At 48.8% G+C, this 12,404-nt stretch overlaps 1 protein-coding gene across 1 annotated transcript in view; it reads left to right on the top strand.

Annotated features, from left to right (window-relative positions):
* Positions 1-5,057, top strand: part of LOC119970903 (immunoglobulin lambda-1 light chain-like) — a 44,866-nt gene extending 39,809 nt beyond the window's left edge. Inside the window, exon 6 of the mRNA XM_038806012.1 lies at positions 4,926-5,057. Within this exon, the coding sequence (XP_038661940.1) occupies positions 4,926-5,057 (132 nt within the window). The remainder of the gene's footprint in view (positions 1-4,925) is intronic.
* Positions 5,058-12,404: the final 7,347 nt, after the last annotated feature.

Below are 12,404 nucleotides of genomic sequence, written 5' to 3'. Positions count from 1 at the left end.
ACGTGCTGGTGCTTGAATGTCGGAATATAGCTTCAGTAAGAATTTAACACGTTGGGCGAAAAATAGCTCCGCAGTAAATATTACGGCGCGTGACTCCCCTCCCAACACTTTCAATCATCTGCATGATTTACATTGTGCTTGTAAGAGAATTATCTCCATTTGCGTATCGCAGTGCGACACCGGCAGCATTAAACTATCAACCAACATACATTGCTTTTTCGGTACACCATCCATCACTTAACATGATGACGGTGTCGCTCAACATTACGAATTTTCCGAGTTCCTTCTCAACGAAAGTACACAGCAACTGCAGCTTCCAACGCCGAGATCTCTACCACCTACAAATGTGTGAGGAAGAAAGAGTCCGGCTCATTTGATGATCCAATTCATACCTGATCTGGGGAAATATCGCATTTTATTTTGATGTGTTGGAGTCCGGTTTAGTGCCGGTGCCGTTTACGACCACTGTGTGTGTCACTTTGCAGTAATAGATCCCCGCGTTCTCACATCTCTCGTCCATCAATTGCAAAACGGCTCCCCCCTGATTGAGGAAATAAAGCCGGATTCTGCTGTCCAAACTTTCCTTCAAGAATCTTTCCCCTCCATGTCTCCACCAATGCACGTTCACTGGCTTCTTGTCTGAGAAGATGGGATCTATGCAATAAAAGGCAACAGAGTCTTCTCTCCTCACTGCGGACTCCGCATCTTGTGTTACAGTGAATGGAGAGTTGCGAGCGCCTTTCGAAATAAAAAGTATTAAACTCAACATTAAAGAAACAAACATCGAAATACTCAGCCTAGCTGACAAACAAATAGAAAATAGTTTGAAAGTACATATGTCTACTGAGAAATAACAGGGCAGAAAAATGCTAAAATTGAACGTTTCACCAATGAGCGCAATGAAATGCGTTCATGCAGTGGAAAGATTGCTGCAGTGGAAAGATTGCTGCAGTAGCAATGTACCTTTGAAAATTAAATGAAATGAAAAGCGTTTATTGTCGCGTGTAGGCTTCAATTAAGTTACTGTGAAAATCCCCTAGTCGCCACATTCCGGCGCCTGTTCGGGGAGGCTGTTACGGGAATCGAATCGTGCTGCTGGCCTACTTGGTCTGATTTAAAAGCCAACGATTTAACCAAGTGAGCTAAACCAGCCCATGAGAAAATTATCATGCAGTGAATCATGCTTCTGAACATCTTGGGTCGCTGAATTGAAATCTTTAGTTTTATAAGATGCGACATTTAGAAAAGCGAAATGACACGAGGATGTCCGCTTTCATGTGGGCGTTTCAGTCGATATGCTTTGCGTTATGATGTAATTGGGCCATGGACATCGATCTGAATTTTCAACCGTCATCATTCTAAGTGCTGCTAAACTTATTAGCTCGAAAGGATGAAAGGATGAACCTCTGCTGCAGCAGCTCAGGGGATAATGTTGTAAATAATTACAATCGAGTTTATGGCAGGGTATTTATTGCACATATTTATTAATAATCAGGAGTACCTTTATGTACCCACTGCGCCAGTTGCCCTGTCACTATGGAACTAGAGAAGTTTGCTCTCGACTTTTCAAATATTGCCTCCAACAATAACGCTACAAGCCGATTTATTGCTCATTGCAATTGCAATTGCAATTTTTGGACAGTTGCCGATCACAGAATATTGACGTATGCCCTAAAATGTGACATTGTGGACCAACTACATTCAAGGCCTTTATGTATGTGGCACTTTCAGATGTTAGGACCATTCGATGTTATATTACTGAAAGTTAATCTTTCTTATTGGCCTTGATGGTAATTGCCAACCTCTGAAAAATGTAGGATTCTCGCTGCTCCATCTTTTGAATCTCATTCCTCCGAAAAAGGAGGATCTGCGAGGCGTCGGGGCGTCATTGTAAGGGATGTTCAGAATTCCCCCTTTCACCAATCATCCGAAAGCAGAGAAATAGAGGAGGGCGTCAGGAAGTATATTCACATAGATCCTTCCTCGTCTCAGCGACAGCGACCTGCAAGATAGTGGCAGAGCGACATGGGGATTAAAGTTATGCTGATCCGACGATAGAATATGCGCCATCGTTCCTGATCGAAAATATTTACATCAACGGCTTGCACCAACCCAGTGACTGTCTCCCGTGCAATGTTTATCTATGTTTTTTTGTTCCCCATAGCTTGCTACTCTTAGGCTGCTAAATACGTCGGCAACAATGTTATCAGTGGAATTGAAATTCAGCGTATTATACTGTGGGCAGAGGGTTGCTTTGTATCTGTCAATTTGGAATTTAATTTACAATATCGCGGCCGACGTTCTCGGGCAGTCTGTGATTGGGCCAGGCTGGGGAGCGCCGCTGCAAAGTCGAGGTGGCCCTGGTAAATGGATGCCGATGATAGGGAGGCACCGTACTGGGCCACGGCCATCACCTGCACAGATTGTCCCAGTCCTTGGCATCTTGTCCCATCGCGAAGTATTTGCCCCCAAGATATCCACCGTGGACACCACCCATGCCGTTTTGGCCTGGTCGCCATGCATGATCGGCACCATTTTCTGCTTATGCACGCGATTAGACTCTTCCAACAGCACCTCCAGGTGCTGGATGCATGCCCACACCCGTGATTTAGTCCCTGGCTTTGCATCTGCATCTCCACAATCGATGGGAATATCAATCCCAAAAGGGCAAATTCTGTCTGGGTGGCAGCTAGTCCCTGGGATCGGCCCATCCTACGACCATAGAACAGTACAGGCCCTTCGGCCCTCGATGTTGTGCCGAGCAATGATCACACTACTCAACCCCAGGTATCCACCCTATACCCGTAATCCAACAACCCCCCCCCCTAACCTTACTTTTAAGGACACTACGGGCAATTTAGCATGGCCAATCCACCTAACCCGCACATCTTTGGACTGTGGGAGGAAACCGGAGCACCCGGAGGAAACCCACGCACACACGGGGAGGATGTGCAGACTCCGCACAGACAGTGACCCAGCCGGGAACCGAACTGGGACCCTGGAGCTGTGAAGCATTTATGCTAACCACCATGCTACCGTGCATCTACCACCTTGGAGGTTCTTACCTCCAACTCATGTGCCGGAACACGTGTGTGGTGCGCAGCAGGTAATGCCCCAGGAGCCTCTTCATTAAATGCCCAACCCAGCTGAGTGTCTCTCGAATGGTGGTGTGTGTTCAAGACAGCTGTGATGGGTTGTTGTCTTCCCCGGAATAGAGCTCTAGGGTGTTTCGGCAGACGGGTTGAGGACTCCCGGAACGGTCCATGACCTCATCATCCCAGCTTTCCACTTGTAGTTATGGTTGGGGGTTAGTGATGAGGGACATCAGAAGGGCCCATGCCATTAACAGAAGCTCCTGCAAGACTCAAGACAAGCCACATGATTGTGCCATGGGCCGGGAGGAAGAGGGGGTGGTGAGCAGGTGGTGGGTGTGGAGTGGGGGCTGTGGATTGGGGGTGTGGGGGAGGTGTGAGAGTGTAGTGATTGTGGGGGTGGGTGGGGGTTGGTGGTGAGGTGCTGGTTGGCGGAGGGGGGAGGTGACACACGTGCAATGGGGAACCACAAATCAATGGGATCTCATTTCCTCGCCCAATGCCGACCTGCAACTGCCCTTTCTCTGGGACTACCGATGTTCCACTGCTGTAAGGGGCCGCAGATCCCCCGCCAATCTTCTCCCCCTCAGGGAGATTATGAGCTGTCTTTTCCTTGGGAGCAGAGAAACACAAAGTGCACAGCGTTAGATAGACCAACAGATGCAGCCCAGGGGCTGGGAGCTGGCGGCTTTAGTGGCCAGCGCAACGGGCCATGCCAGCTGGTATGGATGTCAGCATGTGTCACAGGATGGGGTTCAGCTACCGTCCTGGTGACGACGGGGGATATGGTTACAGATATCTGGGACAGGGGCTGTTGCAAGGACATTCCTGCGGTGGTCACGCAGCTTTTTACAGCACTGCCGGCCAGGCTTCGCGGTCTTGCCTTTGACGCTCACGACCTCTGCCACTGCATACAAGCATGGTGAACAGCGGCAGCTGGCAGCCTCCTTCACACCCCGGGATAAAGGGGCATCCACATGTCCTCCACAGCGTTCAGCAGGGTCTCGAGTTCAGTGGCAGTGAAATGGGGTGCCGCTTCCTTTACTGCCATCTTGTTGGCTGGGATGTGTGTGCACAGGGAGTGCAGTGTGTATATGCACCTTCAGCTTGTCAGCCTCCTGAGGGTCAATCCCGAACCAGGCGAATCTGGCATCGTTTCTCATTGGAATCGATTGTGGCCCATGTGGCGCCGGTGCATGACCCTTAATAGTCGGTGAATTGGTCCAGTGCGGTGCCAGTTTCGCTCTTGTCAAAGTATACTAATCAAGCCCCGACGTCAACAATTAGTCTCTGAACAGAGAATTGTCTCCCAGATGTTCTCTCTGTAAACATATGGCCCATTGAAAATCATTATGCTTGAGATTAAACGGCCGGTCGGTAGGGGTTAGGTTACCAATCTCAAAATGGCAAATATAAAAGCAAAGACTAGATAACAGACGAAGCAAATATTATTTGTACACAGGGTGAAGGAACAGACGAAAGAGCGAAGATGCATGTGCAACTTCCACAGAGGAAGAGCACCCAGCAGGTGGGGGACGTGTTCAAATTATTTGTGTGACAGCGTAAAATACTTCCAGTTGGTTATTTTCGAGATACAAGCGCGAATCAATCTCGAATGATGTGGCATTAAAATATTTGTTGTCCAGAAGTTATATAACATAGAATAAACACAAAATAAATTATTTGCTAAAGATAAACTTTCAGAGAAGCTTAAAGACAGAGGTAATGGTGAGATGCGTAATAGAAACCAAGCTCATTGCAGGCATTCAATTCATTCCAGAGCATTATATCGCAGGATCCCATGTTGTATTGATGCCTATTGTTTCATTCCAGGTTATTATACCTCAGGATACAGATTGTGTTGATGCCTATTGTAGTAGACAGCCAATAGAAAATCCTGCCAGAGATAAACAGGATGCCCTACAGCGTTTCCCAATTGCCTTGGAATGCATTAGAGGATCATAAGCTATGACCGACGGTGGAGTTGTTACAGCCAATTTGAGGCCAGTGAGATCACGTTATCTGGTATCATTGTTAGTAAGCTCAATGAGAATGAGGTCGTACGAGACAACTGCATTCACATCTAATAGATTCATTGAATTCAAGCAGAGTGGCTCACAATTAATACATTCAAATCCAAACCCAGCATGGATTAAAAGACGGGCCGGTATGGACTTCTACACCCATGATACGAGTGTTTCTGTTGTTACCTGTGTCTGGCGAAGTCCAGAAAGCGATATTCACTGGGGCATGTTACATTTAAAGGAAATGTAGAGAGGAAACCCACCAGGGACACACCCCAAATGCATGCAAATCACACAGAGTGTGCCATGTGAAAATGTTAAATAGATATTGGATCAGAGGAGATGAGAACAAGTTGGAGGTCCTGTTCGTAACGAAGCATGGGAAAGACGTGGGGTCAAATTCTGACAGTGCTTTACAAATAATTCATTAGGACAATGAGGAAGCACTGGTCCATTTAAACCAGTGGTTAAGTAATCTCTCCGATAAGAGCAAGAGCGAACTGACAGATACTGCAGTGCTATAAATCCATTTGTGGGACTAATCTAAGTAGAATAGGAAGGTCTGTTCGATGTGTAGAAAACCGTTCAAATCAAACAACATCCAAACAAGTCGAGTCCAGCTGAGCAGCACGGTGGCACAGTGGTTAGCATTGCTGGCTCACAGCGCGCAGGTCCCAGGTTCGACCCCGACTCTGGGTCGCTCTCCGTGTGGAGTTTCCCGATTCTCCCCGAGTTTGCGTGGGTCTCACCCCCTCAACCCAAAAATGTGCAGGGTAGGTGGTTTGGCCACGGTAAATTGTCCCTCAATTTGAAAAAATGAATTGGGTACTCTAAATTTATTTTTAAAAAGTTAAGTCCAGCTAACCTAGCGTAGGTACAGAAGGAATTTGGATATATGCTTAAGATTGGCAGTATTGAATTGAATTCGAGTGATTGTGGCTCCCTTCTCATCATGGTCCCTGAACCGGATGGAACCCAGAGACTATGTATGGGCTCCAGATGCTAAATTACATAGCCCAGAGGGAATGGTTTGATATTTCACGATAGAATGGCTGCACAGAAAATGCTGGATAGTCCCAATTCATCATCGACATAGACTTTCCAAAGGGTTTTTACTGCCGAATAGAAGGGCAGAAGAGTGCCCCAAGGATTTCATTCAAAGTAAGGACATTTGGAATGAAAATGCCCCAACAATGTTTCAAAGGTTCATAAACAGAGATTCGAGGACTGAGTACTGTGTGACTTGTGTTGATGACTAAGCGGCATAATGCCAGTATTGGGAAGAGCATCTATACCACCTTAAATGAGCCTTTGGGCCGTTTGGAGGAAGCCAATCTTGTGACGAACCTTGCCAAAAGCGGATTTGCTCAGATCCAAAATTTCACATCGGTGACACATATTGGGACATGGTGAAATGTCCCACAAAGATGCAATAATATTGACTACTTGGGACTTCGTAGAAAGCACTAGCAGAAAGGGACTTTCTCTCCCTTTACAACATTTCGAGATATGTCTTGCTGGAAACACAACAGAGGCAATCATATCTACGGACGCCAACTCTGGAAATTTCTGGAGAAATCTCAAGATCTGAATCTTCCGTTATTCCAATGGAGTTTTCTCTGGCAACCATGTCGCTTTAAAATCTTTAATATTGCCGGGGATGTAAACGTCAGAGCGGATGCTTTTTCCCGAGTATAACAATAGACTTCTGGGAAGAGTGGCAAATTGTCTGGACTGTCTTCTCTTTTAATCCACTATCTTGAAGTTTGTAAAATTTAATAAAATAGCACAAATAAGGAACGTTGTGAGAAATGAAACGTCTATCAAATTAATGAATTCGTCCAGCAGCAGTAGTAAAGCGAATTTAATAAAACGTATTGGGATGCGACCTGCCCGGCAACCGGTAGAAACTCAGAGAGAGAGCTGTAGCCTGTATTCAAATGACCAGATATGATGCGTATCTCCAAATAACGAGTGTGGAAGGCATTTTAAATAAGAATCCCTGCGAATAGATTATGAGTAGAAACATTTTACGTCGACCTAAGGGAAAGTCAATGAGGTATACATGACATAATGTCTAATGTGAAGAAATTTGATGGAGGCAGACAACCAAATACATAGCGGAAAATCAACTGGAATTTAGGTGCAATTCGACGGACCCTCAGAAGCAAGGACGGCCACTTAACACCGAGTAGGCTAAGAAAAAACAAAGTTAGTCTAAGGCGACCATATTTGAAGGTCAAGTTCTACATCTAACATACATAAAACATATGTGCCACACAGTCTGACGCATGCAGCCCACTGGGTGGGCAACTGGTGGCCTCAGTTGCCAGGGCACCCGGCCATGGCAGCCAGTACAGGTACCATCATGTGGAAAGGGCGGGGGATAGGCCACCCTGCGGGTGTTGGGGGAATACAGTTATGGTACGAGTGTTGGTGACATGGAAACAGAGCTGTCTACTGACCCTGGCTACCCTGAGTAGGTCATGCAGTTTTTTTTTACACTGCAGCCCAGTCCGGACCACATTGCACATGTTGCTGATCGCCTCTGCCACCTGTGCACAGGCATGATGAACGGTCGTGGCTGGCAGCCTCCTTCCCGGGCCTGGGTCCAGCGATATCGATCGCTCCATCCAGCAAGGTGTCCAGCACGCATAATTTATCATTTGAATTGATAGTATTCCACGTGGCACCAATGCCAGCCCCTCAACAGTAGGGAAGACATTCCAGGTGTGTGGCACCAGTTTTGCTGTCGTGAAAGTCCACGAATTCTGCATTCACGTCAACACCTAGGGCGAGATACCCGGTTTCCAACGGCAAAACCTTACTTGGCGATGGGGCGGAGAATCCCTTATGACGCCAAAATCGGGGGCAGTGCCTGATTTCGGATGCTCCGCCCCTACAAAATGGCATTATCAGTGAGAACGCTGCACACCGTTAGGATGGTTTCAGGATGGCAGGTGGAGGCCCTCCTTCAATGCTCCACCCCAATGTGCCGACGTTCCGATGGCGAGGATCACTTAAGCCCTCGGGTTTTTGTCAACCTCACGTGGCGGCTGCAGATGGAGGCCGTTCTGCTGGACGGGGGAGTTCAGCGACGGTTGGGGGGACTGGTGGGGGTAATCCAGGAGTGTTGAGGGGGGTTACAGGAGGGCACCAATTTGAAGGCCGGGTCCTCGCATGGCTGGCGCCATGTTATATGGCATGACCGCTGCAGGTAGTCGACATGCGCATGGGTGGCCACAGACCCGGCTATTCTCTGGCCATTTCTGTCGGGAATGCTGGGCGGTTTACGTGGCATAGCTTCTAGCCCCCCACCGGGCGGTGCATCGGTGCTGGTCAGCGCTGAGATTTTCATCATGAAACTGGAAACTATCTCCAGACATAGCCTCAAAATCATAGAATCCAGCCACTGGTGTCAGAAATGGGGAACCTCGCCCACTGTCCTTTTTTAAGCCTGCGATTTGTAAACATGTTGCAGCGTGTATGAGGATTTCATTCATTATTTCGAGTTACCCTGCGACCACGAGACCTCCCAAAGGATAGTTTTTGACATTAAATTTGTGCATTTCCAAGATCTTCAAAATTCCATTTGATATACTCAGAATTTGTATTCCCGTTTGAATAATTTCTTTTGTTTCACATATCTTTAGAGTATCTATCCATTTTTTCCAATTAAGGGACAATTTAGCGTGGCAATCCACGTACCCTGCACATCTTTGGGTTGTGAGTGCGAGACACGGGGAAAATGTGCACACTCCACAAGGACAGTGACCCAGAGCCGGGATCGAACCTGGGACCGAAGTGAGGTGAACAATAATTTCAATGGGAGCATGCCCTCCATTATGCTAGTGGAAATAACTAATTCAGAGTAAAGCAAACCCTCGAAAATCCGAGAAATTACTGAATATGTCATTGCAGTTTGAGGGACAGTTATGTACAGAGAGAAAGAAGGAACAATTAATCAGTTTTTGGTCATAATTTCATGCTTTGTGACGAATAATTCATTCTCTAAACATGTGTTCAGATATCAGTGATTAGGTCCTGACTCTGGGATTTACCTGGAAGAAAATTCAATGGTGATCATTATACCAAGGGATTGAAGGAAGAACCCAACTCATTTACTCATGTCCTCAGGGAAGAAAATTTCCTTTCTTACCGTTCTGACCGACATGTGACTCGATAAGGACATTAACGTATTTAGCGATCAACTAAACTGTGTCAGAACCTAAAAACTATCAGTAGTTATCAAATCGGTCATAGAATTTACAGTGCAGAAGGAGGCCATTCGGCCCATCGAGTCTGCACCGGCTCATGGAAAGAGCACCCTCCCCAAGATCAACACCTCTACCCTATCCCCATAACTCAGTAACCCCACCCAACACTAAGGGCAATTGTGGACACTAAGGGCAATTTATCATGGCCAATCCATCTTTGGACTGTGGGAGGAAACCGGAGCACCCGGAGGAAACCCACGCACACACGGGGAGGATGTGCAGACTCCACACAGACAGTGACCCAAGCCGGAATCAAACCTGGGACCCTGGAGCTGTGAAACATTTGTGCTATCCACAATGCTACCGTGCGGTCAAAGGAAGTAAACAGACTGGACGGCCGAATTTGAACTTTACAACAGAAATGGAGAATGCATGTTTGCAGTATCGGTCCTACAGTGCCTTCCTCACAAACATGTCGTGAATTGTGACATATTTGAGAAAACTGTCTCTTAGCCTTGGTAAGCAACAGTCTGAAATTGACACTCTCAGAATCCAACCTTAAACTTTTTGTCCATTATCTTCCTGGTTCCCCAGTGTCCCATATAGGAGATACCCCAATGATGCATTGGGGAATCCCTCCATGATGTTGCCACATAAGGGTTTACATGGGAATTGCCCAAAAGTGATAACTTCCTCTGGATAATTGTGCTGTACTTGGCACTATCCAACAGAAGCATTTAAGATCACAGGGCTGGTTTCTCTGATTTTGAGACTAAATTCCAAAGCTGGCATAGGAGCCGTGGCATTGTAAAACAGAACCAAATGCAGCAACAGCTGCACCGCTTCAGCTACTTTAAACAGGCTAGCACCATCGCACGTGGAATGCAAACAATTCCCTTAAAAAGGGTGGTGGATTCGCTGGGTCCATGATTGGAGCACATGTGGCTCACATGCCACAGCCCGCTTAAACCGCCCATCCCTATACACTCCCATATGAGTCAACAAGATGGCTGTAATGAGAGCAGAGCCACGGTCAGGGACGCTGAGGTGGACACCGTCCTGGACACCATTGAGAAAAGAAAGATGTCCCTGTACCCCGGCCCAGAAGGAAGGCCAGCAGGCGCTGCCATTCACTGTGCCTTGGTGCAGGTGGCACAGGCGTTCAGCGCCATGAGAAATATCGCCCGAACTGGCCAGGAGTACCGAAAGAATCTCCACAACCACCTCAGCGTGGGCACGGTGAGTTGGTTGCTCCATGCTCCTGGCACTAACCCCGCCCCACACACACCTGTAACCCGGCCCCTCACCCCAGGGGACGTGCAAAACCAACCCTGCCCCACATGCCATCATCCATGCCAGCCACCATGGCTGGGTGCCCTGGCCACCGAGGCCACCATCTACCCAACCCCTGGGCTGCGTGCATCAGGCCATCGAACGGTGTTGTTATTTGTGACCCTCCCCCCCCCGCCCCGCCCCCTCAGGAGAATGCTACAGACAACCGCCAGTAGTAGAAGAAGGCCAGAGGGGGATTACCAGAACTATGGCCACTCACCATGTCCGAGAGAACGACACTCGACATGATCGGTTGCCCCGAGGAATGGGAGGTCACCGAAGCAGAGTTCGGTGGTGCGAGGAAATGAGGCCCTGCTTATTTCGTATCCTCATGACACAAGTGTGGACACCCGCCCCCCCCCCCCACCCCACTCCACTCACCCCCCTCAACCCGTATCATCCCTCAAACAGAACACCCCTCACCCCTCACTCAACTCAGACCACGCCCAGCTCACTCGTCACACCGTCACTCCCCTGACCCAATCCCCTCAAACCGGCCACACTCCCCCACCCCCGGCCTGCTGTGTAAACATAAATGTTGTCTTGTGTCTTACAGGATCTTCCAGATATAGAGCCGATCCATCTAGAGCCCTCTGCCCCCAGCTAGTGCCAGAGATATTGCGCCCCCCCCCCCCCGCGGCAGCCAAGCATTGATGGGGAGAGCAGCCCGAACACCAGTGTGGTTGAGGGGATGTGCGTCTGGGATGTGGTCTCCATGCAGCTGACCAGCAGCCCCCCCCCGCCCCCTCCACACCCACTACTCCCCGAGTTGGTATACATCGATGTGATCAGAGAGTCCCTTGTGCATTGCCCCTGGTGACGACGTGGTGTGGGCTTCCCTACCAACCCGGCCCCATGGCCATGCTCATCGTCTCCCTTTCCCACATCCTCCTCATCAGACCAGGCCTGCCCTTTGCCCTCATTCTCCTCCTCCAGCATATTGACCCTCTGCTGTGCCATGTACTGCAGGATGCAGCAGGCCACCACAATGCGGGCGACCCTCTCAGCCTTGTACTGGAGGGCTCCTCCAGAGCTGTTCAGGCACCTGAAGGGCATCTTCAGGATTCTGAAGCACCGTTCGATCACACTCCTGGACGTTGTATGGGCATCGTTGTAGCGGATATCTGCGTCCGTTTCTGGCCTCCGGAAAGGTATCATTTGCCATGGCCGCAGTGGCTAACCACTGTCACCAAGGAACCAATCCCTCATCCAGGAGCGGTGTGCCCCTCGAACATGTCAGGAATCATTGAGTGTGGCAGAATGAAGGTGTCGTGCACAGTGCCCGGATATCGGATGCAGAGGTGCACAATGCGCAGCTGATGGTCACTGACCAGACCAGCTGGATGTTCATTGAGTAGTAACCCCTTCGGTTTCCTTTGATTACCGTTACAGTGACCAGTTATCCCCAGGTGCCCATGTGGCGATGTGCATCCCATCTATCGCCCCTTGGTCCACAAGGAAATTGATGCGATGATTGTCCTGAACACATAGGACGCCCATGACGGCATGGATGCACCTGTGCGCCGAGGTCTGTGAGATTCTGGACATGTCCCCACTCGGCGACTGGAAGGACACCATCGTGTAGAGGTTCAGGGCGACCGTCACTTTAATGGTGACCACGAGCGGGTGGACTCCCCCACACCCCTGCAGTGCCAGGTATGCCGTCATCTCTGCTCATCAGGACTTTCCAATGGCATGTCCGAAAGAGCATGTCCTCAAATGACAGGTGGCGGCGGTAC

This window comes from Scyliorhinus canicula, chromosome 9 (genome assembly GCF_902713615.1).
Source record: "Scyliorhinus canicula chromosome 9, sScyCan1.1, whole genome shotgun sequence".
Classification (NCBI taxonomy): Eukaryota; Metazoa; Chordata; class Chondrichthyes; order Carcharhiniformes; family Scyliorhinidae; genus Scyliorhinus; species Scyliorhinus canicula.
The sequence above is the reverse complement of the archived record's forward strand: the minus strand, read 5'-3'. Positions and strand labels throughout refer to the sequence as shown.